A 26,005-nucleotide genomic window follows, 5' to 3' on the forward strand; every position below is an offset into this window, starting at 1 on the left:
CTAAAGTTTTAAATCACAGCCATCTCCTAAATCAAATGTGTAACAGGGGTGATAATGAGAGTAAACACCCTGAATAATAAAATATAATTTGTGTTCTGAGTTCTAGGGCTCTAATCCAAAGCTCACTGATGTCTGTGGAAAGACTTCCATTGATTTGGATTAGGCCTTGGCTTTTGTCCTGAATGAACACAATACCAGTGGAGCTATTCATGAAAGAAATGTTTGGAAATAAATCACAGGAACTTGCTGTGTCGGAACCCAATTCACTTGCTAATTCAGGCAGTCATGTTTTACAGTGCTTGTTGTGTCGATACTTTGTCATAGTCCCTCGCATGAACTAACCAAATTCAATCTTAAAAAAAAATCTTTTGCCACTGCTGCCGTAATTGGAAGGATGTTTCTGGATCATTACTCTGATGTTTGAAAGCTTCTTTAACTTCTAGCCTAAACCTACTTATGCCAATTGTTTTCACTTATTTTATGCCAACATAGTCTTCTAGTTTACTCTATACAGTTCTGGTAAACTACTGATGATTGTCTCATCTCCTCTCAGACTTTGCTTTGTTTTGCTAAATAAGCCAAACATTTTCATTTCATATGCAGTAAGTTGTTCATTCCCTGTAGCCTGTACCTGAATCTGTTCCCATTTGGCTTAATCTATCTGGGATACAGGCAACAAAATCTGCATTTTTAATGAGGTGTAATAGTGCTCTATATAATGTTGTTAATACTTTCCTTGCTTTACTGGAAATACTTTTCCAGATACATCCAGTCTTTTGTTTGCCTCCTTATGGCTGCATTTCACTGATCACTTTCATCGTGTGACTTACAGGATCTCGGTTCCCAGGTGAGCTCCCATTTAGTAGCAGAAATAGTTTTTAGACTGGGAGTGCATAGCTTTGCCCTTGTACTCTGAGGCTTTTAGCTTGCATCTGTTACTCCTGTGCTCATTTCTTCCTTGGATGGTGCTCTGTTTGTCCTCTGCATTGGCTGTTGTAAATGATAACAATCAAGCTTGAGTAATCAGCAGCCTTAATCAGTATGTTCCTCCTTTGTGCTAATTTTGTTAATTAAAAAAAAAATAACTCTAGAAACTGCTAGAGGTGGTGAATGATGTTTTATGGGAGCTGACGTAAGGTGACAGGCAAGAACTGGGGAAAGGTGCCCAGTGTCAGGCAAAGGAACAGTGAGATGAAGAGAGGGCATGAAGCCCACAAGGGATAAGTGAGTACTTCTGCAGTATTGATCAAATGAAGGCTCCTCGCATTCGCCAGAGACATACTTGGGGTGGATGAAGACATGCCAAAATCTCCCAAAAAAATGCAACACTCGTGACTTTCTGCATTTTGACTTACACTGCTGCTTAACTTTATTTTTTTTTCAGGAGTTTTCAAAGTATTCTGAAAGTTTAGAGACTTATTTTCTCAAAGCATCTTAAAAATACTGAATCCTAAAAGCGCTTTAAAAGTCCTGAGTTGAGAGGATTGTGAGTCTTGAATAATTTATCCGCAAAACTTAAAAGGGAGAGAATTTGCTTAGGTCTTTAAAATGTATGTGATACATTTTCTTATAGATTGGAATGACTCTGAAAGACTTTTATCCAGATAAGTACATTCAGCAGATATTAGAAGTCACAGGCAATAGCAATTAAGGCATAAGGCATTTCCTGGGAATTAATATCAAGCTGGGAGGAGTTTGGATGGCTCAAGATGCAGCTGAGGGCCATTAACTGCAGTTGATGATTAATGACCTCTGCTGAGGTCATTATTATTATCCGCTGAAAATGTAGAAAAATTCAGAGATATGAATCTTTTTAATTGGAGGTGCAGTTTCAGTCGGTGCAGTAGATGTGTCCCCACTGTGGACTGACTGTCCTGTATTAATATCAAATAGAGGGCTTGATTTCCCTCCTCCGCCCAGCATGTTTAGGAGTGTTAATCAAAGCTGGATCTCTAAAGCTGCGCCAGTATCAAATTGAAAAGTAAGCAGAATACAGTCCATGGTGCTTTAAAGTTCTCCCAGTATTACATTTGGCATCCAGCACTTAATCAGCTTTATTTAGAGTTACTCCCATCTGTCCCTTTCGGTGCCTAATGAGAGTGCATCTCGATATTGTCCAGAAATGTGCCCAGAACATTCCTTGTGCGTGCTGTTTTGGACCCACGTTTGAAATCTCATCCTCCCTTCTTTTGCATTATGCCCCTAACCAAGATCTAGGTTCCACGTTGTCATATACGCTGTGCGCAATGAGGACAGGCACACAGGACTGGCCGATGCAAGAAAATATTGCTGTGTCGATACAGGGAGAATGTTTCCTAATAAATAGTCAGTCGTAATAGATACTTACTTCCCAGTGTCCAGACAAGTCCATGTGTGGTTTCTTCCACGGTTGGTGAATTATTTTTTTTTAACATGATGAATGACTTCATTGTTGACTTGTGAGGAAGCTGAGAGCTAGTACAGGGGACTAGGAAATACTCACCTTGCTGCTTATTTTTAGCTTATGTGACTTCTGTTGTAATACCTTGATCATCTCATATATATGTATATATATACAAAAATAGAAATACCTTGATATGTCTCGTATATATGTATTTGTTTGTTTACTTCAAGGTGCTTTTTTAAAAAAATACTGAAGAAATCTGAAATAGGTAATACAAGTAACATGAAGACATAAGCTTTAATTAGTTAGTCACTATTATATTTCATTTAGATTATACACAGTACTGCATGTTTCTGAACGCTGCGTAAGTCCTACTTTACACACATGCTGGTGCCCTGCCCCTTTCTCTCCCTTCCCCCAGCCCTCTTCCTCTGGTCATTGTGAAAGTTGTGGCATCAAAATTCCAAGCAGGACAGGACTGAGATGACTGCTGCTTTTGGCTGACCTTTATACAAATGCTACTGGATGTAGACTTCTGCTCAGGAAAATGGAATTTTGCAAAATTGTAAGCAAAGCAGTTAAAAAACATAACTCAGGTGTGAAATGTTGGCAATTTGAACGTTAGGTGGTATGACTAGACCCACTTGTACAAACCTATCAACTTCACGCTGTTTGTGGGATTACTGTGTGCTTTTATTCACCCTCAACCAAACCACTGAGCTCTCTCTTCTCTTCTTTTTTTTTTTCTCCTTCTCCAAAGTATCTCCTGTGGTGAGAGGAAGAGGTGAGTGAGGTCAGGCAAAATGAAATGAAAATCATGAAAGCTTAATAGACCACAGGGAGGTTCCTTTGAAAGGGTGCCAGAGATTGAATATCAGTTACGGGGAAGAAGACCACAGAGTTGGCAGTGAATGAAAGGAGATCTGGTACATGCACAGTAGTGTTTCATACTCCTTGCCACCAAACTGGTCTGTTTTCCTAGTTAACTCTTTAACAACTGTATCATGCTGACAGTAGGCACTCCCATAGCGCTATCAGTGCTCCCTGATGCAGCTTCACTGTGCTTCAGGATACATTTTTCTAGGAAGTTCTGGATTCTTTGTCTTGCTTGGAAGATCAACAGATGAGAACTGAAGTATTGATGAGACTACACGAACTGCATTTTCTATTTCATCATCTGCAGCCTCTACTAGTTATACACTATAAGAGATAAGAAATTGTTTTCCTGGATGAGAAGAAAAGAAGTTATATTTTAAAACATGTAAAAACGGGTTACTTGCAGATATATCAAAGAAAATGTCAGGTTATTGTAATTATACAAACACCTGACATAATAGCCCTCAGTGTATGAAATGGTATGGCAAATCATGTCAAACACTATTTTTTTCAGGATAAAGAACTCTTAAAAGAAGGGCTTTTGCTCTGGGTGATTCTGCACCTTCTAAGACTTCAAGTCCTGGTTGCAGTAGTTAAAATGCTGGGACTTTATGTGAGACTCACTGGATGGCAGTCGGAAATCTGAGTAAACAAAAAGGCTGAAGACTAAGTGATAAATGCTCCCTTTCAGTCTTAACATTTTATGAATCTATGCTTGTGTGAATGAAAAGACCTGTGCAAGTGTGTCAGAACTGATTTAAGGACTTTGGTTTTATTTGATGATGTGGAACTAGTCCTTTGTGTGTCCATAGTTTACAGAGAAATTGCAGAGGGAGTCTCATCCTCTAAGGCTGCTAATGTACCTTGAATTTCTGTTGATCTCTAGGTCCATAGATGTGGTACACTTCAAACCTTTCTTTTACAATGTTAAAATAGCCATATTTGTGTCATGTGCTTTTGAACACAAAGTTTTACGGCTAAACTTTTTTAAGCCTGAAATTTGTCTTTGGGACAGGTCACTGTTTTCAGTTATCTGATTTTTTCCCTGCTGCTACAGGAACTCTCAAGGAATGAGTGTGTATCTGTGCTAAGTATTTAAATGACAAAAGATCCAGAAAAACTAACATGCAATACAAAACGATCCTGCAGTGTTTATCCGAATGTAACCCTCAGTTACAGTGGGCCTGACTTCGTCTGCTGACTCCATTGTAATTCAGCACCATGTTTGCTTTTGTACAGATGAGACCACAGTTGTCTGGTATTTTCAGTCATGTGCCCTTTTCAGCTTCATTTCATAAGTCACCGTCGCAGTTTTGCTCAGCTTTTATGACAAGTTCAATAGCTGCTGGGTTCTCAGTTTGAAGACTCCTTCCCCCAAACATTTTGCAGAGTTCAGCACTTCCAGACCAGTGCTTTCCTTAGTTTCTTTTCTCAGAGCCTTTATTAGTCTATGGACACCCACACCCAAAGGCCACAGGCTGAAACCTCCTGGTTAAACAGTTGTCATCAAGTTTCAGATTATCCTTTGACACAGACTGATGTGACAGAGCACAAAGTTAATCTTCAGCACTATTTCTTTTTCATTTACAGGAAAAATTTGAAGGCTTGTTCCGTGCCTATGATGACTGTGTGACATTCCAGCTGTTTAAAAGCTTCAGGCGTGTGCGGATAAATTTTAGTAGTCCCAAATCAGCTGCTCGTGCCAGAATAGAGCTGCATGAAACACAGTTCAGAGGGAAGAAGTTAAAGTTGTATTTTGCACAGGTAATGAAATCTGGTATCTACTTCTATGTTACTGCGTAGCTTTTATAGAAATATTGCACAGTAACACTGCCCAATCTCTCTGCTAGAAGATTACTCAGACATCCTTATGTTGCCTGACCTGTACCTGCCCAGTGGGTCTGCAGTAAATTTAAAGGACCACTTAGGACCCAAGTTGCTTATTCAACACACAGAAGTTACATAGCTTAGAACTGATTTACAATATTGGGTGTTTTCTGTGGGTAACTCTCTAAGCTAACCATAAAAAAGTGGTACTGTATCATAAATTCGTTTTCAAAGTAGGGCTGAACTACTTGCTTGACTGCAACCCTGAGCCACACTCAGGCTTCCTCCTGCCTTTTTTTTTTCTTACTGAATACATGTGTGGATTTTCTAAAAGGACTTCAGTAAGTTCAAGTAAAAGGGAGAAGGCAGCGGGAGAAGAATACCTCCAGCCTGGGGCATAGGGGATTATATCCATCTGTTGGAAGTGTCAGATGGGGGATACGATTCTTCTTGGCCAAGCGTGACAGAACCCAGATGTCCCAGAGCCTGGGTGAGTACTAGGCCCCAGCCAGGATATGGAGAGGTGAGAGAGGTTGAGAACCTGACCACTACCTCTTCTGAATGTATTTTAATAAGTTGCTGTGGTCATTGTGGCTTATGGGGTACTGACTGGTGCCTACAAGTAATGTAAGTGTGTTTTGAGCTGCCAGATTGGTCCTTCAGAGGTCTTAAGTTAAGGGCAGGCTCATGTGCAGATATCAATCAAACTTAAGAGGCAGTTAAATTTTGAGCCTCTACCACCCGATCAGAATAGGAGCTGTTTTGAGCCTAGGCAGAAGCAGAAGCTCAGGAAGATGGGAAACTACAGTTGTGAAAAAAACAGTATGTTTAGCGGGTTAGATAAGCTCAGAAGATCTTACAGTTGGATTTAGGAGTTGACAATCTACCTCAATGCCATTTTATATGCCATAGTCTCCTAGATCTGGCTCTGAATTTTTTCTGAAAGGTTTCAAAATCTGCTGTTAAGCAGATCTGAGAATCATTGCACTCTAACTGCATGATTAAGAGGTTAACAGGAAACTTGGGATAACACAAGAAAAAGAAACATGTGTGTAAAGTGATTAGTCTCCATATCTAAGCTGATGTCCTGCAAAACCATTTAGGTATCTGCGCTATGCTCTCTAGTACATGCAGTCTTAAAAGAGCCTATTAGTTGGGTCCAGAGAATGAGTATGTGGAAGCAGCACAGTGTCTGGAGCAGAATATGTTTATATGGACCTGAGCCAGACTGAATAAGCGCTTCCAGAACTAGAAGTCCTGGGGAACATGGAGTTGAGAGACCCAAACTGGCTCTTTGTAAAACCCATTCTGGTGTAGCAGGGTGCTGTCTCAGGCTTGCTGTCAATGGAAATGCAGTTTATTGCTTCTGGGCCTGAGCTGGTTGTAAACTTGTTCAGGTATGGCTGTAGTAGAATTCATTTATGTTGAGACTTCTTTAATATACCAGAAAAAAGCAGGAGTTAAACTAGATAATTTAAGAGGCAAATAAAATGAGAACAATTAATTGCAAAGACTAAGGAACATGATAGATGCCTTTATTATATTCAGCTAAAGAAATCAAATCTTCAGAAACCTTTCTGAAGTTACTGATAAGGCCTTGGTGCAGGAGTTACTGGTTTCTTGTCTAATGTCTGTTTTTATTTAGGAGTTTAGGCCAGTAGATCACAATATCTTTCCAGCCTCAAAAATCTCTGAATTAGCAACTGTAGATACCAAAGCTTTGCATTTATCCTCAGAGAACATATACAATAGGCACAAACATTGTAGCTTTGCTCATCTAACAGCCCCCCACAGTGTATTTACTGTAGAGGAACTATCTGTAAGGTTGAGATGAAATTCACCTCCAGGCCTTCTCTGCCGAGACTGGTGCTGAAACCCTGCCTGGGTGGCATTTGGTATTAGAAGTGTAGGATTTGAGTAATCATTCAGTTTACCCTTCCTATACTAAACAGTGTATTTGTTATGCTTTAAAGATTCAGACCTCTGAGACAGATGGAGACAAGCTTCATTTGGCACCACCACAGCCTGCGAAACAGTTTCTCATCTCGCCTCCAGCCTCCCCACCTGTAGGGTGGCAACCAATAGATGATGCAACACCCGTCATCAACTACGACCTCCTTTATGCAGTTTCTAAGCTAGGACCAGGTAAGCTTGTGGTCCTTGTGTGAAAATGTGTCAGAGAAAGCAGATGAGAAATAGCAGTGTAGAGAATAACTGCAGAGGAAGTTGGGGTAAAGCCTGTAAGTTGCATTAAAGCTTTGGATTTAAATGGATGCATGTCGACTGGTTCTTTGCTTAAGAATGAATTTTACCGTATGTACGTACAAAATTATATCTTATCTGCAGCTCGTGAGTGCTATTTGATTGAATAGCAGATGAAAGCTTGTTTACACAATTTATTGTGCTTGGGTTTGTGCTTAGAATGAGACAACTGATGATTTATGTGGGGACTGGACAAATACTTGTACATGAACTTGAGGAGTTTTTGCTTTAAATCACATCTGCTCAGTACCACTTTCCAAGATGCAGAACACCTCATGAAATGTTTAGGCATCACTGCATCTCCACCAGAGTGGAGAATCTCTCATGTTAACAAGTTTGTCGAGAGAGAACTACCATTCCCCAGTCCTGGCAGGATTGCTCTGTTGGGACTGCCCATTTTCTTTTGAAAACTGTATGCAGAAGGAATGGGATAAGTTGTAGCCTCTATCAAAATAGGACAGATGTCAATGGATAATGCAGACAGACTGCCTTCTGTCTTCCTGTCTTTAGCTAATGCCAGGAATTGAAGCTAGCTGGGATTTTCAGAACAGTGCTTTCCCTTAGAAAATGCTCATCTGATGAAACCAAAACTTTCCATTGGAGAGGATTACTTTTGATTTAATTAAGTCATCTTTACTAATAGTTGTCTTTCAAAGCTGTTAAAGCATCCTCTTTTAAAATTTTAAAAATGGAAAAAGTTCTAGTTTCAGGTCTAAGCAGTATCATTTAGAAATTAAGTGGAATTTACATTTGTAAACCATAAGAAAAAATAGCTTTTTAAATAATGTTCATATTGAAATAAACCACTTCAGAGCCAATCTAATAACAATTAGGGGGGGTGAGCTCATGAAAATTTATCAGAGTTTATTTTTGAAATTCTTGTGGGATGAGACAATTTTTTTATCCCCAGCTGTGCTGAAGAGGCTGCTTTCTTGTTCTGAGACTAGCTTCCAATTGCAGACATCTTATCAGTGGGGCTTTTGTGTAACTGCACCAGAGTAACCCAGAGCTGAAGTGCGTGGGGTGCAGGAAGAGATGTTTCATGATTCACAAGGTTTGCAGGATCATCTCATATATCTTTTTCACATGGGATGTCTCACAGGGGGAAATTACATATATGGAGAACATCAGAGATTCCTGTGTTTTATTTCCCTTCAGCAGGAAAGCCCATAGAAAAGGGTTGTCCAGTGTAGCACTTCATACTATATTGCATGTTATTATTTCCAGAATTGATGCTTTGCTTCTAAACTGCTGAATAAAAGAAAAACAAAAACCTCCTTTTTTTTTCCTTTGATGCAGCAGTGTTATAAATGGAAACATGTAAACGAATTCCTGACCTAGCTGGGTAATAAATCAATTCCTGTTCTAGAGCAGTGGAATGTAAAATATCACTCATTGTCCCACACTCGGGGACAGCTTTGCGTGAAGGTCATATTTGCCCGTATTTAAGGAGCCTGCAGGGAGCAATATGAAAAGTCATTGTGTGCTCTCTTCTTTCTATTTTTAGCACTTGTTAGAGAGATCAATTTTAGTTAACTGCAGTGGTGGTTTTAAAATAGTGTTGCAGTTCTCAGTCATGCATTTACTATGTTTAGAATTTCATTGCAAAACAAATCCCACCAAAACTAATTTCTCAGTGTCACATCAGTAAAACATGCTGCTGTACATCAAATAACACTGTTAGCCTCAGGTAAGTCAGCTTTTTTTTCCATTCAAACAAAATACACAATAAAAAAATGTAACTATGGCTTCTCAGCTATCAAAAAATACTCACTGGCACAGTTGTTCACAGAACTCTGAATGTTAGAGCCTGACTTCTATGTCTGTAACTTGTGAGGAATCTTTGCTATATTAAATACACTGATTTGGTGAGATTAGTATCTGAGGACCAAGAAAACTCATCTGAGCCTGTAAATAGTGAACAGTTTCTTTGTATGTCCTCAGTGTAAAATGAGTTTTACTGACCTACTTCACTGGGAATGTTAAGACGCACCACTTGGACACAGACCCATGCTACTTTCCCATTCCATGAATACAGGTCATCTCCTTTCACAGTGCGCTGCCATTATCACCATAGCCACAAAATTGGAGACTAAAACTGTCCCTAGGCGCAAAGGCTGGGAGATTTGCTCCAGAGTAAAATGAATAGGCTGGAAGCTAGTTAACAGATTTGCTGTGTGTTGTCTTTTTCCAGGCTCAGTTTTGGGACAGGTTTGGGGGTTTTTTTTGCAGCCTTGTGGCTGCAGCAGTGACTGTCTGACATCTTAGAGGTCTAACAGAAAAGATTTCTTTTTGCCATGCACAAAAACGGCTTTTGGTCCCTCAACATTAAATTGAGATCCGTAAGGATGCATTTACTTCTTAGGGAAGACCATGGCATGTTTAATTAAGTTTCTGGTTGATTGACGTATACTCTTGCTTTCTGCAGATGCAGAAATTGAGCTTTAAACAAGGCATGAAAAGAATGCCGTAGACCAGTCAGAGCCAGCAACTCTGACTGTGCCTGGTTCTGACCTCCAGCCTACAAGTTTTTCAACATATTTCAAATAAAGAAGTGTGATCGTTAATCTCTTTGATGACAAACACTTCCACTGTCAAAAGACCTTCCAGTAGTTTAAAATAACTAATGAAGATACAAAGGCATTGCACTGAACTAGGGTGGTAGTTTTGCTGTTCGGCAGTCAGGCCCGGTTGTGTCTTCGCCCGGCCTGACTTGGACCTACCAAGCTGTTGTCTAGTCTAGGCCCTCATGTCTTGTTCCGTAACATTTTATAAGGTCTTAGTTTCATCCCACTGAGGAATACAGGGAGTAATTTTTTATGAGAAACGTTTGTAACAGGGACGGGCGGGAATCTTCAGGTCCAGGCTATGTATATACAGCAGAGCTTCTCCTCTCAAAGAAGAGGCAGCTATGTTTGCTCTGCCATTTATTATGCAGCGGTTTACAAACCATCCTCTTGGCACAAGAATAAGCCCTTTCTTTTCTGGAAAGCAGTCCTCCCCTCTCCCTATCCACTCCCCAACCTGCATATTTCTTCCCTCGTTCCCCCATTGCCTCTTTCAAACCTGTTACCCCAATTTCTTCTCAACAGACTGCCCTGTACTCCCTCACTTTCAAGGTCTGCACTCTTTGGAGTGTCTTTCCCCAGGATCCCAGGTGCCACCCTGGCTTCCCCACGTCAATCTCAACCCCTGCCGGCTGCCCACCCAGCGGTTGCCCAGACAAATTGTCTTTCTCCCATGGCTTTGATTCACGGATCATGGCTCCGCTGATGAGATCTGTGCTATACAATAGCACACAATACAGGTCAGGGTCCTGAGCACATAACTGCTCCATGTGCTCCCCAGTGTGATTTTGCCCTCTGTCAGTTAGCACTCGCCTCCACAATTTCAGGCACTATTTGAAAACCAGTGCAGGCTGGGCACTATCTCCAGTAGCCCACATAAACAAATTTGTACCATTTTCAGTTCTTTCCAGTTTCCCAGTCCTTCATCAGCATTCCAGCAGGCTTTGCACCTCCTGCATGCCCTCAGGCTACACTCCAGGTCACATAAAATACATTTTTCACATTATGAAAGCACCATTCTGAAGTGTTACACGTGACAGCTCTTAGGTCCACAGTGGTAGGTACCTCTTGGGACGCAAAGGAGACCCTGCAGCAGTCTGTGCCACTTGGCTGCTGGGTCTGTGAATGATTAGTGGTCAGAGGAGGGGTTGGGTCAGGGTTTCATTTTTGTCTCTGAGCAATTAAGGTGTAGCTGTTCCTGCCATGCTCTAGCTGGGCTTCTTGAGGAGGATGCGTAGCTCCTGCCTCTGCTCTACCCTGGGTTTGGCTCACCCTTGCATAGGGAAGGGCAGGACCCTGCCCAGTAAATACTGCACACAGGGATTGCAAACCGTGTCTCGCACTGCAAGTTTTCTATGCCCAGGTGTTTTCAAACTCTCATGTTTGTTCTCACGGATTCAGAGGAAATACTAAATACTTCATATGACTTCCAGAGAGGATTAAAAAGGGGTGGAGGGGCAGGCAGATGGGTGCTAGATAAAATTTTCCATCTCTGTCCTCCTTCTCCCCTCTCTTCTGTGGCTGCTTCTGCCCTTCCCTCCCCTTGCCAGGGGCAGGGTAAGCAGAGCTGCTGAGTGTAGAAAGCTTTCCCTCTGCCTTGTTCTGCCAGCCAGGAGAGGACAGTGCCCTTCTCCTGCAACACCGGTAATGGGCTTCCAGAGAGCAACTCCTCCATCTTGCATATGGCAGATCCATGCAGTAGAGGTATCATATGGGATGGGCGGTTGTATCTCTTCCAATGCAAACATGCACCCTTACAAAGGACCACCCCTTATTTAAACCATATTATTTGTAAAACACTTGGATGAAGGGACTGTAAGTGGAAGGTATTTTTATGATGCTAATGACACATTTAACATGGAATGGACAGCTCTGAACCCATTAACCTTTGACCATGAGTCAGAATCAGGGATGAGGTAGCTGCACAGTATCATTACCATTTCTTCATTATTAAGGATATGAACATACTCTTTGCTGGACAAAAGAGCCTCATTAGGTAAGACATGCACTGTCAATGAAAGGTCATAGTACTGATTCAGAAAGGGATAGAAAATCACATGCCATTGTTTTTAATTCTGAAACATCCTAAGTTGCTTTTGTGCAGTGGTCATCTTTCTTGCGTCACCTGAGGCTGTGCGTTTGTTTGTGGTTAATGTGGTCACAAAAGGTAGTACCAAGTGACATAAAAGCAGCTAGGCCCATTGTTGAATAGCAAAACCTCAAATTCTGATTTTTTTTCTTATGTGAAGCAAATGAATAGAGGAACATCACTGCTATTCTCAACGAATCTGTATGGTGGAGGTGCCACAGCTTAATTCTTCCCTGCATTATATCCTGAAGGCAGAGTTTAGATGTCTGAGCATATTTGATAAATTTTGTGATATTTTTCTGAGTAAATTTATGTGAGTTTCCATTGTTATCTCAGCTTACATGAATATTTAAACAACTTATTATTAAGGGAGACAAATAGCCGAAAGACTGCTGGAGGAGAAAGACACCTCTCCCCAAGAGTCCTTTGGCTCAACCCATAAGAGTTCTCCAGGCAAGTGGGAGAAGCAGGAGTGGTGGGGCTGTATCAACTGGATTTTTATTTTGTACTTATTACCTTAGTATTTTGCCGCGAACAAGAGTTACATTTAGGAACGAAAGTCCCATAGTTACTGTTGTCCTGTTCCTAGCTCAGCCATAAAAAGGTTTTCTGCAGTTCTGCAGGCATGAATAATCGTGAGTACAGAACTGAGTCTGCAGCTCATTTATGCTCAGAAATAACTGTATGCCTTAAAAACCTAATTTATGAGTGCATCACATTTTGATTTGCAAAGTGACTAATTGCTGTTGCAGTTACTTGTGCCAGAGGCATCTGAATATTTTTCCTTGTGTCTATACTTATTTCCACTGTTCTTTTCCAGCGGAGAGTCCTTCTGGGAAGGATTTGAACAGTAAAAGAATGTGGCATTTGAACTGGGATTATTACCTTTTAAGAGGGCGGTGAATCTGATTTACTTCATGGTGCCGGTGTACGAGGAAGGGGCCCAGCATTGTGTGTGTGCAGCACTGCAGAGCTGCTTGTAGCTGACAGTGACCAATGTAGCCCTCAGTGCTGGTTGGCAGCATTGACGTCAGCCCATAGCTGAGAAATTAGCTGAAGCCCGCAGGGAAAATAGGCAAAGAAAAACCATATAATTTCTCAATGCAGCACAACCAAGCTATTTCTCTTTTTATATTTTAGCCTATCAGCAAGACCTGTAATGCTTTGCTCAATTTGGATTCAGAGGAAAGGTTGCCAAAAATAGAGCAGTTAAATGTCAACATAAATGGTATCACAGCAGTAAAATATTTCTCACAGCAAGATGCCTGACTTATAGCTATTATTCACTAGTTGCCCCCTATTTTTTAGCCAAAAATGCAGCATGTCCTCTAGTCCCAAGCCACCCAGTCTTATTTGGACCAAGAATTTGTCAGCGCAAATAGCATGCGAACACAGTCCCCGAACTGCGTGTGCTAATGCAGGGCCAAACCTGCAACCCCTTCCTCACATGAATCACTCTGCCACAAAGTTGCTAATAAATAAAAATCCGAATTAGTAGCATAAGCAAATAACAAGTGCTTTGAGGTAGGGACTGCCATTTCACTTTCATCGTACAACACCTAGCCCTGCCAGGTTCTGCCTGTGATACAGGCATTTAGGAGCTGTTGCACCACAAACACAGGTCAGCTAGGTATATTGGGATCTCACCTTCCTCATCTCAGAATATTTTGCAGGCAATATGCAGTGATTTTGGAGCAGTCTTATGAAAAAAATCCAAGCTATCAGGTATGCGTGTTGTCACTGTAAGCCTATTTTCATTTAACTGCAGCTTCTGGTCTTGGGAATGAGAGTGATGCCAAATAGTCCAAAGTGGGGCAGTGCATTATCTGGAATGGTTTCTAGTTTTTAGTGCTGCTAATGGGGGTTTGTCATTTCTGAAAGACCAAGTCACTCTGCTTGCCTTCTCCTATATTTAGGAGCCGCGCACACACATCTGCCCTATCCAGGTGCAGGAGTATTCTGCAGTCCAAGAGTGCCACGGTTTGCACTGCTACTCAGGCGGTCGTCCTTTGACCTATTTTTTTCTGCTTCCAGGAGAGAAATATGAGCTGCATGCAGGAACAGAGTCCACTCCCAGTGTGGTGGTGCATGTCTGCGACAGCGACATGGAAGAAGATGAGGACCCAAAGAATTCTCCAAAGCCAAAAATCATTCAAACTCGGCGCCCTGGTCTGCCACCTCCTGTATCTAACTGAGCCTCTGCGGCAGAAGCAGCACTTCTCTCCTCCAGCACAGCTCTTGGTTTTTGTTTGCTTTGTTTTGTTGAAAGGCAGCCATCGCCTTTTGAGTACCAGGACATTAAACTCATTGAAATCCCTTGACAGTAATCAAGCCTATGTAATAAAAGGGTTAGGAAAAAGCTCTTTGTATATGTAACCATATCACACGCCAACTAATAGATTTTTCTGGAAGGGACAAAACGAAGGCTGAAGAAACAAGGGAGGGTTTCAGTCTGAGGATTTTTTCACAGCTATAATTTGCATGGAAACACCACTACCGGAGAGATTGTTCAGGGTGGGCAATTAGGCCAACACCAAGCTTGATATTCAAACTCCCAGAGTACTTGCTACTGCCCTTCCTCAAGCAGCCTGCTCCTCTGCCCTCCTCAGTTCCCCAGCAGACCTTAGTCTTCCTCCCCCCCTCCCCCCCTTTTATTTTTCAGGGGTGTGTGTGTTGTTTTTAGTCTACTAGCAGCTTGGTGGCCTTTTCATCTCCCTGGTTTTTTCTGTAAGGAATACTATCTTTGCAACGTTTTTAGAAACAGCAGAAAAACACCCTCTTCCACCAACAGCTGTAGAGCACACTGGTCCTTAAGGGTGGCAGGGATGTGAGACGGAGCTGAGGGGAGAAACAACAGCTTGCTGGAGGGTCTGGTGTCTTTCAGTCCTTCTCTCGAAGGAGGAGGGACCCATAATTTCAACAGGGAATGTAATTTTATCTTCCGTAAAGGTATGAGTAGTATTTCTCTCCGAGTTTGAGGAAGAAAGAGAAGCTAGCTGACCGCTCATTTAAGATGGGATTCGTTGCTCTCTGTCATAGCTGTAAGTTCTAGCAATGATGCAGGCTGAATGCTTTCCCAGTGGTGTGTTGAATAGCCCTGAAGCTGTTTGTAATTACTTGTACATCCCTCATCAGACCTTTTCCCTCCCCACTTCCTGTGCTTTAAAGCACTTTTTGAGCTGTATGCAGTTTGGGTTTGTGGAGGTGAGGAGAAGTTAGCTGGTGTTCTTTTGTTGGGTTTTTCTCTCTTTTTTTAGGCCAAAGAAAACAGGACCATAATTACACACTTGAAATTAGACTGCATGCAATTGAATCCCCCTTTTTCACTCTGTCCTGCATGTTTCTTTCACTTGCAATGTATACTGGGTTACAAAAATTGTTCTGTGTTTTCATCATGGCTGACAGCAGACAGATACTGGATTCCCTGTCTGGCAGACCTTCCATGATGATTTTTTTATGTGTACTTGTCATTTTGAGAACATATTTTCTAGACATTTGAGCTCAGATTTTGCATATATTTAAGCATGCGCTTAATTTATGCACATGAGTAGTTCCACTGAAATTAATACTGCAGAAAACTGAGCATATGTGTAAGATATGGTGGGATTTTTAAGCTAATTAGCTGCAGCTGTACTCCCAAAAGTGACTATGAAATAGCACAGTGAGATTCCACAGTTTAAAATCCTTTACAAGTTAAAACAAGCAAATACATCTTGGAAGCTCATTCTAAGATCTGAAAAGTTACCTTAGTTTCTGTAATCAAGATTTTTGTCATAAAACCTAATGATCTGGTTTCTGAGGGAGGGTTCCATTCCACCCTTAATTAGCAGTGAGGTTACAAGCTTCAGCAAAGTCCCCCTTGCTGGGGTGTTGGCTCTGCAGTACTTCCAGGAGGAAGAGCATGTTGCTGTGTCAGTGAAGATAGGAGATGCCATTCTCAACACGCATGGTGAGGGCGTTCTGGGAATGAGGACTTAACCATTCTCATATAGTTCATTCTCTGACCACCACAGCCCCCTAACAGTCCTGTTGAGATGTGGTGCTTTACTTAGCATATATCTATAAGGTGATACTTGTTCCTGCATTATGGACATCGTCGTGTGTGTGTTACAATAATAGAAGCACATTAAATACAGCAGAGACTGAACAAAAAATGGGGCTTTAGTATCCTCAAGATACCTGTGTAAAGTTGTCTTAAAGTAACTCCTTAGAGGTTTCGCTTCAGTTATTTTTTTAGTGATGCATTTAGAATTGGTTTAAATAAATAGTCACCCACTGCCCTAGGACTATAACCTGATGTTCCTGTTGAAAACGCCATCATAGGCCACCTACAATATTTCAGGAGTAACACCACTGTCTTTTTTGAGAACATACAGAACACTAAGGTCCATGGGGTTTAGACCACTATAAACAGGGAGAGTATAAGATTTTTTGTTGATATATGCTGTATGGAAGAAATTACTGGCCACATCCTCAGAGATCATCTCCAATCAAAGTTGATACTCTGGATTTTTTTACAGGCAGAAGTGTTGGAGGTCGAATCTAGTCCTTGTATCCATGTATTCAAACTTTGGAGAGACTTGGTTCTGAACCAAGTCTCAAATGATGTAAAACTATACTGCAAATTAAAGCATTGGATCTTAAATGTTCTTTCCTCAAAGTGCATTTTCAGAGAGGTTTGAAAACAGGCCCCATTTAACGACTGCTTTTTGTCATTATAAAACTATGTAGTACTACCCAGGAGGGAGTGGAACGTGGCTCATTGGTTAAAGCACAGAAATAGAAACACAACTACAAACCTGAAAACTCAGAGAAGCCTGTTGTAACTATGGTCAAAGCTTATGTACCACCTTTATATGATAAAATATGGTCGTCATAGAAAAATGTTTTAGGTATTATGGAATAACGTCCCTATCACGAAAGTAACAGCATTTGTGACTCTTAAGAGAAGCTGGTATTTTGCTAAAGGCTGGTTCTTGCCTGGCACGGAAGAAAGGCTTCTTTCAAAAAATGCCGGCCATCTGGAAGAGTAACTGTCCTATTTAATTCAGAAATTCACAGGCAGAGCCCCTACTTACTTCAGTGGGAATTTTCTTTTGTGTAGCATCTCTGAGCTCAGTCCCTCTGACTTGCACTTTTCAGAGGGTGTCCGCAGTACTGAAGTAGATTCTCTCATGTTGTAAGACTATAAATAAGAATGAGACCTCTGTGTTACATTACAGCTTGTGATGCACAGCGGCATAGACGACATCCTTTTAATTTCCTTTCCAAAGCAGGAGCCTGCAAGCGGCTGGCAGCGATGCCCTAGGGGCTTCTGCTGAGTGGACCTTGCTCCTGCTGCTGGTTGGAAATTAAAGGAAAGCAGGGGAGTACAGTTGCTGTTTCTGTTGCCCGCTGCCTGCTTGTCCTTCCTGACCTCTTCAGATACAAAATGGAAATTTTAATGACTTCCTAAGTACAGTTAAAAGCATGAAAACATTTGCAACGCATGGAGAAAGGGTATTTTGGAATCTGCTCTTTTGGAACAGAAGAACAAAGAATTTCTGTGGCCTTGAGTTGTGTATTTAAGATGAGGTAGTACAAACTCCCCCCTTCCTAACATATACGTACAGACACAATCAAGTTCGCTTTGTTTTCAGCAGAAAAACATGGCAAGAGCATCCCTTCCTCAACCATAACAAAACTACAGACATAGTTATTGTAAAGTACTTTACATTATAAAAATGTGCCCCGTGGATAAATTGATTAACATTTATTTGATCCTAAATTGGGTGGGAGGGGTGGGTTATTTTGGTCCTTTTCCCCCTCCCTCCCATTCAGCAACAGCGAAAAAGCTTTCTGCAAAAAGACTCTTCTTTGTACAGAGTAATGGACTGAACCATCTTGCAAGAGTTGATTACAGTGGTATGTCTGAGCACTGTGACAGATTATGTTAGCATTTCCATTATATTGTACATACTTTTGAAATATTCTATTTAGTCATATTTTATAGGAGTATTAAAAAGCTGTTGGCTAATTAATCACTTTTACACTTGTATAATTCAGAGCTTAGTTTAAAAAAATAAATATGGCGAACAATATTTTTGTGTTCTGCTTGCGTTGGCATTTTGAAAAGCAACACTTAAAACTACTTTACTAAACTGACTAGTGTGGTATATACCACTGCTCTCTTAACTGGTAGAACTGAAAATGCTTAAATGTGTGATATAGGCCAAACTGTTTCAGTAGATATTAGGGGGGAAAAATAGCCCTCATTGGCAGGATATGCCATGTTCCATTTTAAACTGCTGCTGTTTCAGTCATGTGAACTCGCACTGGTTTGCTGTGGATTCGGCTAGGTGTACGCAAAAAAAGAATACAACACAGTCCCTAGTGAGCAAAGGCACGTCCCTGACAGCTGACATGGTTCGTACTGTGCTTTTGTAATAACGGGTAAATACAGTGGGCATGAGTGCTTGAATAAGGAACATGGCATCCAGCTACCAGCCAGGCTGGGGAAAAAGTTATATTAACATTAATTATTACAAAAATTGAAAGTAATTGTTTGTAGTCTCTTGCGTCAATTTGTACTGGATCTTGCAAAGGATTGGAAACCAGGCGATGAGTTTGCTGAATAACTGTCCTGTGAAATTCTTATATTTGATCACTCAGATCTGTGTTTGGAAAAATGATTTTTTTTTTCTGGGTGCCTAGCATAAAAGACTCAGTTTCTCAAAGGATGATTGTTCATGATTCTGAAAATTAGATCCGCTTAAGAAGTCTCGTTGGAAATGTAAGCTCTGAGCTCACTGATTCCTTTTGAAAGACAGGCCTTAACCTCTGTATTTTGATTAGCAAAAGTAGTAACAGTCATCTTACGGAGTACTGTAGAGGTAAAATGCACTGTAGGAGGCCTGATCTATTCTTCACTGTTGAGCAACGAACAAGCTTTCCCCAACTACAGTAAGGTCCTTCATCTGATCCGACTGAAATGTTGCATTACCAACATGCAACATGATTGTGCCTCTTCCGTCTCGCTTGGCACTGGGCGCAGCGCCTGGAAATAAGCTTCAAGGCTTCAGTGGCAGATGGTAGAGCGCTGCATGTCCCAGAGGATCTCAAACTGGTCTTTGGTCGAGGACATAACTGTCCGTATGCATATAGCTTCAGTACACACTTAATTTCTACATACAAATAGACAATATTTACTTATACTGGGCACTCGTGCATGCGAGTGATAACGTGCAACCTAACCCTGCATGATACCAAATAATGGGAGTTAGGAGTATTTTTCCCAGCTACAGCGGGGGCCTGAGGCTTCCATGGCTCATGCCTTGGTTACTTACAGCCACAGCGCTCTCTGCTGCGTTACCGATAGTCTGGCTATTGCTGTTCCTTGTGCAGCCTTGGTTTTTTGTCCAAAAGAGTTGCAATCAAAGGAAGAGAAACGGTGATTTAAGGAGGACGCGTTGGAAAGTGCAGAGCAGGCTCCAACTCTGCAGTCGGGTCTGTAGCTACCAACTCCTTGATGATCAGCCCAACTTCTTAAAATGGATCCAGCAACTCACAGGGCTTGGGTCCTTTGGCGTTTTATTGCCCGATGATGAAATCTGTAGTCGGGTTACTGGTGTTACGGATAGACTCACTGGAACAGCTTGCTTGAAGTAAAGGCAATACCTGTCACAGATCTGGGGAGCTGGAACAAGCTTTCTATGGAACAGGGGATTTAAGTAGGTTATTGTGGAAATCCTGATTAAAGTTACAGTGCTTTAGGATCGCCTCCTCTAAAGAATCTTTACTAAATTTATTTTTGTTCCTTCTTTAGTGGTAAACATTTTACCACTAAACATTCAGCTACTTAAGACTTTCACGTACTAGTATGAATTTAAGACCTTTGCATTTCCTTGATTCCCCTCTGCCCAAGAAATCATACTTAGTTCTGTTTTACCAAAAACCAAAACCAGGTATGGATTAAAGTCCCAGACAGATCTTCACTTATATTCATCCTCATGCAATGCTCTTGAATAACTACGCTAGCAAAAAGAATGCAACAAAACCCAAACACTGCTGTTCCTGTTCTAGCACATCTTCTGGGAGGAGTACAGCAGCTTTCAAATATTCTAGGCTCTTCTTAAAAGGACATGTTTTTTCTAATGTAAGCTGTGCTCTTTTTTTACATACATGTAGACTGCAGCATTCAGGGATAAAATTACCAGGGAGGAAGTGTTGTAAAAGCTCTTTCCCTGATGTCTATTTGAAGTGTCGAGTGTATTTGCTTTGGCTTGGAGGGGAGCCTGCACTGTTAGGGGCAGAACAGCAGCAGCACTCCCGATGGAAAGGTGAGAACCCCGAATGCCTCCACTGCAGAGATGCTCAGAAAGCAGTCAAAAAAAAAAAAGCCTTAATTTGTCTCTCCCCTTTTGTCGATTTGTTCAGTCGCTACACAGAGCTTCTGGGGCTACAGTAAGTCATCCATGGATCCTTTTAACATAGGATTGTGTGCCGATGCAGTAGCTACAAAGCCTAAAATCTGGGGCATTTGTGAGTGAGATTCTTGCTGGAGTGAGGCTGGGAAAGCTGTGAAGTGTGAGGAGCCCCAAAGTTAATGGAAAATGAAGATATTCAGGACCTTAAGACAGACTTCAGGATTTAAATGTGTAAATGAGAGCTGTATTAAGAAGGGCCTGTTTGCTGTCCCCGAGTCAGGGGCTTCCTCGCTCACCTAAGTAAGAGTATCCAGCAAGAAGGATTAAACTTCTCTATTATTACATACCAGAAAAATCAACCTTGTTTTAACAAATTTTTGTGATTGACCATTTATCTATTATGAGAAAGCTGTGTCTACGTTCGCATCACACAGATGTGTTCTCTTCACTCTTCAGTTAATGAAGGTAAACGTTCTGAATCCATTTTAGAGCAGAGCCCTTGTTCAGAAACTTCTGAAAGAAATGCCATCTGTAATGACTTGACGGATCCTTCAATGTCGATTTGACAAGTTGTCCTCCTGTGGGTAGCTGCAGAAATATTTCATGTATGTTGTAGATTTAAAAACATTACTCATGTTTTCATTCAAGTGTCTGCATTTCTGACACAGATGTGACATATTTGTATATATTCCAAATCAATACTATTTTTAACCACATATTTTGTACAAATATTCACATTAGCTCTGTACTTCAGTGAAAATCTATTATGGTATTAAACATTTTGGTGGAATTAGCAAACTCCTTGTCCATGCTTTGTTTTAATTTCGTAATAGTTTGAAGCAGCTGAGCCATATCTTACAACCAAGACAAATATTATCATTTCCAGCTATTTAGAAGACTGCCTTAAATCCATATACACCTGTACCCTCTAGTGACTAATTCCAGCCACTGCAGAAGCGTGCAGTTCCCCAGACCTCTGGATCTGAGTGACGAGAGGCCAAAATTCAAGTTAAACCAACAGTAAGTGTGAGTACTATTTTCCTAGCTAATGAGAGTAACTATTAGCGTGAGACAGCACACTGCTGTCGAAGGGCACCCAACTAGAGATTTCAATACACACGGGTGCCATTTTATAATGGCTTTTTTTCTTTTTACCCCTTTCTCCAAAGCTTCTGGTGTGGGTCACCGTCAGGAATCAGATGATGAACTTGGTGCTACAGGTGTGGTCCAGGTCAGTTTGCTGTGTACAAAAGCCACATCTGCACAGGTTCTACCAATCACAGCAGCAATATGTATTTCCAGTTTTGTACTAGCCTCAGTCTCGTATCTCTAACAGAACAGCAATTAAGGGGGGAAAAAAGACATTAAGATAATGGCTCTTTTATTAAATTAAATTAATTAAAAGAGCCTTGTCCCCTACTATAGTTCTTAAGAGCTGGGGTGAGAGGGAGGAAGGTATCACCCTTGCTTCAAAGATCTAGTGACGGTGACCAGACTTTACCACTGCCCCTGGCTTGGGCGAATCCCTCACTGCACGAGGCTGGCCAGCTCAGCGGTCTCGAGTTCCTGAAGCCAAGCTGTAACTTTACAGAAAAAGGAGGGGAGGGAGCCAGAGTCTTACCTGCATTACAGCCTGTACATGGGCTGTATGTAACCCTTTTCTAGTAGTTGGGCAGTAAGAAAGTAAGTTTACCGACTTACTAATACTTCACTATGTCGGAGATGTGAAGCCTCTAGTAGGTTGCCATCAACATGAAAGCAGGTTCATCCTGTATGGATGAAGCAAAAAGAAGAGGAAAAACCCCCACAAATTCTGTTTTCTTTGCATTGTAATGCTTGTTTGCACCAGAAGGACATGTAAGTTAGGCAGTGCCAGCTATGAAGTGATTAATAAATAGCACGTGCCTATGCGCCAGTGGAAGTATCGTGGTTTTCTATGCTGCCACGAGGTGGGGTGAGGTTTGTGTACATACGTAAGGTGTGGGCTTTGGACCCATATGTAGCACAGATCCTCAACTAGTAAAGGTGGGAAACCTGCTCCGACTTCTGTCCCCTTCAGCAGTTCAGTTTCTAGTGAGATGAGGAGGGATAAACGGATTTTCCTCTTCATTCCAGGCCACAGCTATGGGTCTTCAACATCGTAATATGGGAAAGTGTAATTATCCACCTGAACCAAAATTGAAAATTTAGAGCTTCAAAACACAAGAGGAGGAAAAGAGGCAGATAGAAAAACACCTGAATCAAAATAATTTTTTTTTAAAATTGAAGAAGCACCTGCAGATACCCAGAACGTGAATTTTGCTCCTTGCGTTTACAGTCAGGTGAAAGCACAGCTGGCCCAGCCCGGGCCCTATTTCTTGTCTATTTAACGCAATTCCACGACACGCAGCGACACCCCGACAACTTCCCTGTCTTTGGACCTGCACAGGCGCCGCACCGCTGTGCTCCTCAAAGCCGGAGAAACCCCCCCCGGGGCGGCTCCCCCCGCCGCCCGCCCGGGCCGCCTCACGCGGGGCCGCCTCCAAGGCGGGGGAGTCCCCGTGCCCCCCGGGAGCCGCCTCCTCGCCCGGGCCCCTGAGAAGCCTTAACCACCGCTCACAGCCTTTGTACAACGGGGCGCAACACCCGCGGCCTGAGGCGGCTCCCCACGGCCGCACCGCCTCCCCTCACGGCGCCGTGACCGTTACTCGGCGCTGACTGACAGCGCCGCTGGCCACTCACAGCGGGGCGGGGCGGGGCGGGGCGGGCGGCCGTTACGTGCGGGCGCCTCTGCCGCTGCCGCCGCCTTCTGGTGTGGTGGTGCTGCTCGGGGACCGCCGGCAGGTAACGGCGGGTCGCGGCTCCTCCGGGGGCCGGGCTGTGGGGGGGGCCCGCGGCCTCGCTCCTGGCCCGCCCGCCCGCGGGGCGGTGGGAGCCGAGGCAGCCCGGACCGAGTGCGCCGGGGCGGGGGGACGGTTCGTTAGGCCTGAGCGGGCCTCCGTGGGGGCTGCCCTGGGCGTCCAGGCGGTGTCTCGCGTGGGTTTAGTGAGCCCGGGTTGTGCTTCGCGTGGTTCTCCTGTCAGGGTGAAGTAAGGCTTTCCCAGAGGTGTAGGGGAACGCCGGCCCGCCCGCCTCGGCCGTCCGTGTGCCGAGCCCGGCCCCGGGCCCTGCCCTCGCTGCCCCGAGCAGTCAGGTGCCTTCGTCCCGCCAGAGCCCCGTCAGGGCCCCGAGCCGTGCCTTGCCGTGCGGGCTCTCTGGGGAGACCCGGGTCGGTAGGTGGGCGCGGGGTGTGCCCAGGGAAGACCTCGATAGGAAGGCCTTGGGGGAAAACCCTCTTTATTAAAAGCGCGCAATTATAGGATGAGGTGGTGTTGACATCCTTAAGAGCGTAAAATTCAGAAGTAAAGACCTGATTTCACTTGAGAGGACTTAAACTCATACTTGTCACTCCCCAGAAGGGGGAATTTACGACTCGGCCATGGGCTACGCTTCATTTGGTGATGGCGTTCAGATGGATGCAACAACGTGTTCTCCCTTTCTTCCTTCAGATTCAGCTGAAAGAAACCCCACATCAAGTGAGACTGAGTGATTCTGCAGCCTTTGGGTCCGTGGTGTTTGCTGAAAGAGGAATTATGCCTCTGCAGTGTCGGTTTGTTCTTAGTGGGACTCTAGGCCTGGATTTTAATTTTGGGAGACACGCAAGTTTGGTGTAACATTTGACTGTCTGCAAGCCAACAGTGCCTATGCTGTTTTCCAGTGTAAATATATGTATGAGAGATTTAGTTGGGGAATCAGAGTAGGAAAACTTCCCATGGAAAATATCTTGTGTTCTACCAAAATGACAAATACTAATTATTCCATCATTGCAGTGATACTCAGATGCTTGTTACTAGCTAGGATATTTTGTACTACAGATATTAATATGGATTTATTGGTTACACAATCACTGTTTTCCAGCTGAATTTCAGTAGTGCCTTGTTCCAGATGATTGCTGAAAAATGAGAACCTAAAGGGAACTGTGTGGAGTACCAGTACAGTCCACATGCAGGATTGGATGGAACAGTATCTGGTCTCGTGGTTGAATGATGCTGTTGAGCAAGAAGTGGGGAATATTAACATGAAATTTTAGGTTAATTGTAGGTAAGGAAGTCCTGTGTGAGGGGTTTTTATAGGGAGCTTACTTTGGGTTAGGTAACTGAGTTTTGAACAAGAAAGTGTTTAGGAAGGGCAGAGGGAAACTGCGGCAGGGGAATACAGCCCAATACAATACAGAATTTTGTGTTGTTTCATCTCATGCTATTAGATAAGGAATGCCAGTCATAGCTAAGAACAGTCAATATCCTTGAGTCATATGATCAGAATTAGTGCTGAATGTTTATCTAGGGAGCAAATGCTTTAGGGCACAGTATCTAGTGGTCACCATCCTGTGCAGTTCATGGACAGGATTTGCATCCTGTTTCTTGTTTCTTGTGTACTTCATGTTGCTTGCACTCAGGTAGCAGTGGTATTTGACTGGGAAGGACAGGTGAAGGGTTTTATGCTTGCTTGAAAGATGGTATTTCTGGTGGCTCACAACTGTACCGCTGAATCTTTCAGCCACCTCTTTCCAATCCATCCAGAGACATACATGGTTAGTTAGAAGAACTTAAACTGCATGCTGACTTGTATGACTTGTGTACATTCTTGTTTGTAAAGCTATCTGAACACTAAAAGTGACCTTTGGTAGTGAGTGTCAGAATTAGTTGATCAGTAAGAGCTCTGTTACCTAGGGAAGCTACGATCAGATTAGAGATGAGATAAAGTGTCTGGAAACTGATGTTCGTGCTATTTGTTTCTCTAAGTCTCGATCTGACACCTTGTAAGCAGCAAAACCTTTTAATGGATGTTCTGCTGTATCTGAAATTCAAAGCTTATTTGCTAGTTTCTCCACTAGAAATTGTACTCGGCACATTTAGTAATCCCGTACTGAGTGTCAGGGCTGAGAAGCTGTGATGGTTTCTACCTGGTCCCCCCTCCCTGATGGGAGCTGTGCGGGCGCAGATTCCTCCAGTTCCAGTGCACACTTCCTGCTCCCATCCGCTGCTCTGCCATGTGATGCTAGTCTGTCTGTGCCACGCTTGCGCGGAAGAGAAGTAATGCTCCAGAGGTTTTAATGAGGGTTATAAAGTTCTGGTGGAGATGGACCTTGTTATTCTCAAGGTGAGAGCTGCCCCTGTTTACATCTTAACAAGCAGCTTTCTCATAGGATGGTTTCTTGCAACTTTGAGTACAGAATATACTTGAAAACTTGTCAAATTGCAAGAGCAGGAGTTCCTGTGTATTGGGAGCAGGAGGAAAAAAGGAAGAGGTTGGGCAGTGGTGCTGGATAAAGAAGTTGCTTTACAAACTGTGTTTCATTCAACAAATTGTAGTGTCTCACTTCCCATCTCTGAAATTGGGATGTCAATATAATTGATAGGTAAAAGGTCTCGTTCCTATGTTTGGACTGCTCAGTGTTAGTAAGGCAAGCTGTACAAATACATGAGGAATCTTTTAGCTACTCATTCTTAAAACTAAGTTATGACTTTGGCAAATAGGTTAATGCGAACAAATCTTCTGTCTCTGCTCAACAGATGCC

General features: G+C 42.6%; 1 protein-coding gene across 4 annotated transcripts in view; it reads left to right on the forward strand.

Moving 5' to 3' along the window:
• The window catches only part of RCAN2 (regulator of calcineurin 2), an 84,471-nt gene extending 70,149 nt beyond the window's left edge, over positions 1 to 14,322 (forward strand). For all 4 annotated transcript variants that reach the window (XM_059835810.1, XM_059835809.1, XM_059835811.1 and 1 more), the window contains 3 exons: positions 4,850 to 5,023; positions 7,060 to 7,231; positions 14,039 to 14,322. In XM_059835810.1, coding sequence (XP_059691793.1) covers positions 4,850 to 5,023; positions 7,060 to 7,231; positions 14,039 to 14,199 — 507 coding nt within the window. In that variant the 3' untranslated portion in view covers positions 14,200 to 14,322. The remainder of the gene's footprint in view (positions 1 to 4,849; positions 5,024 to 7,059; positions 7,232 to 14,038) is intronic.
• Positions 14,323 to 26,005: the final 11,683 nt, after the last annotated feature.

This window comes from Gavia stellata, chromosome 2 (genome assembly GCF_030936135.1).
Source record: "Gavia stellata isolate bGavSte3 chromosome 2, bGavSte3.hap2, whole genome shotgun sequence".
NCBI lineage: Eukaryota > Metazoa > Chordata > Aves > Gaviiformes > Gaviidae > Gavia > Gavia stellata.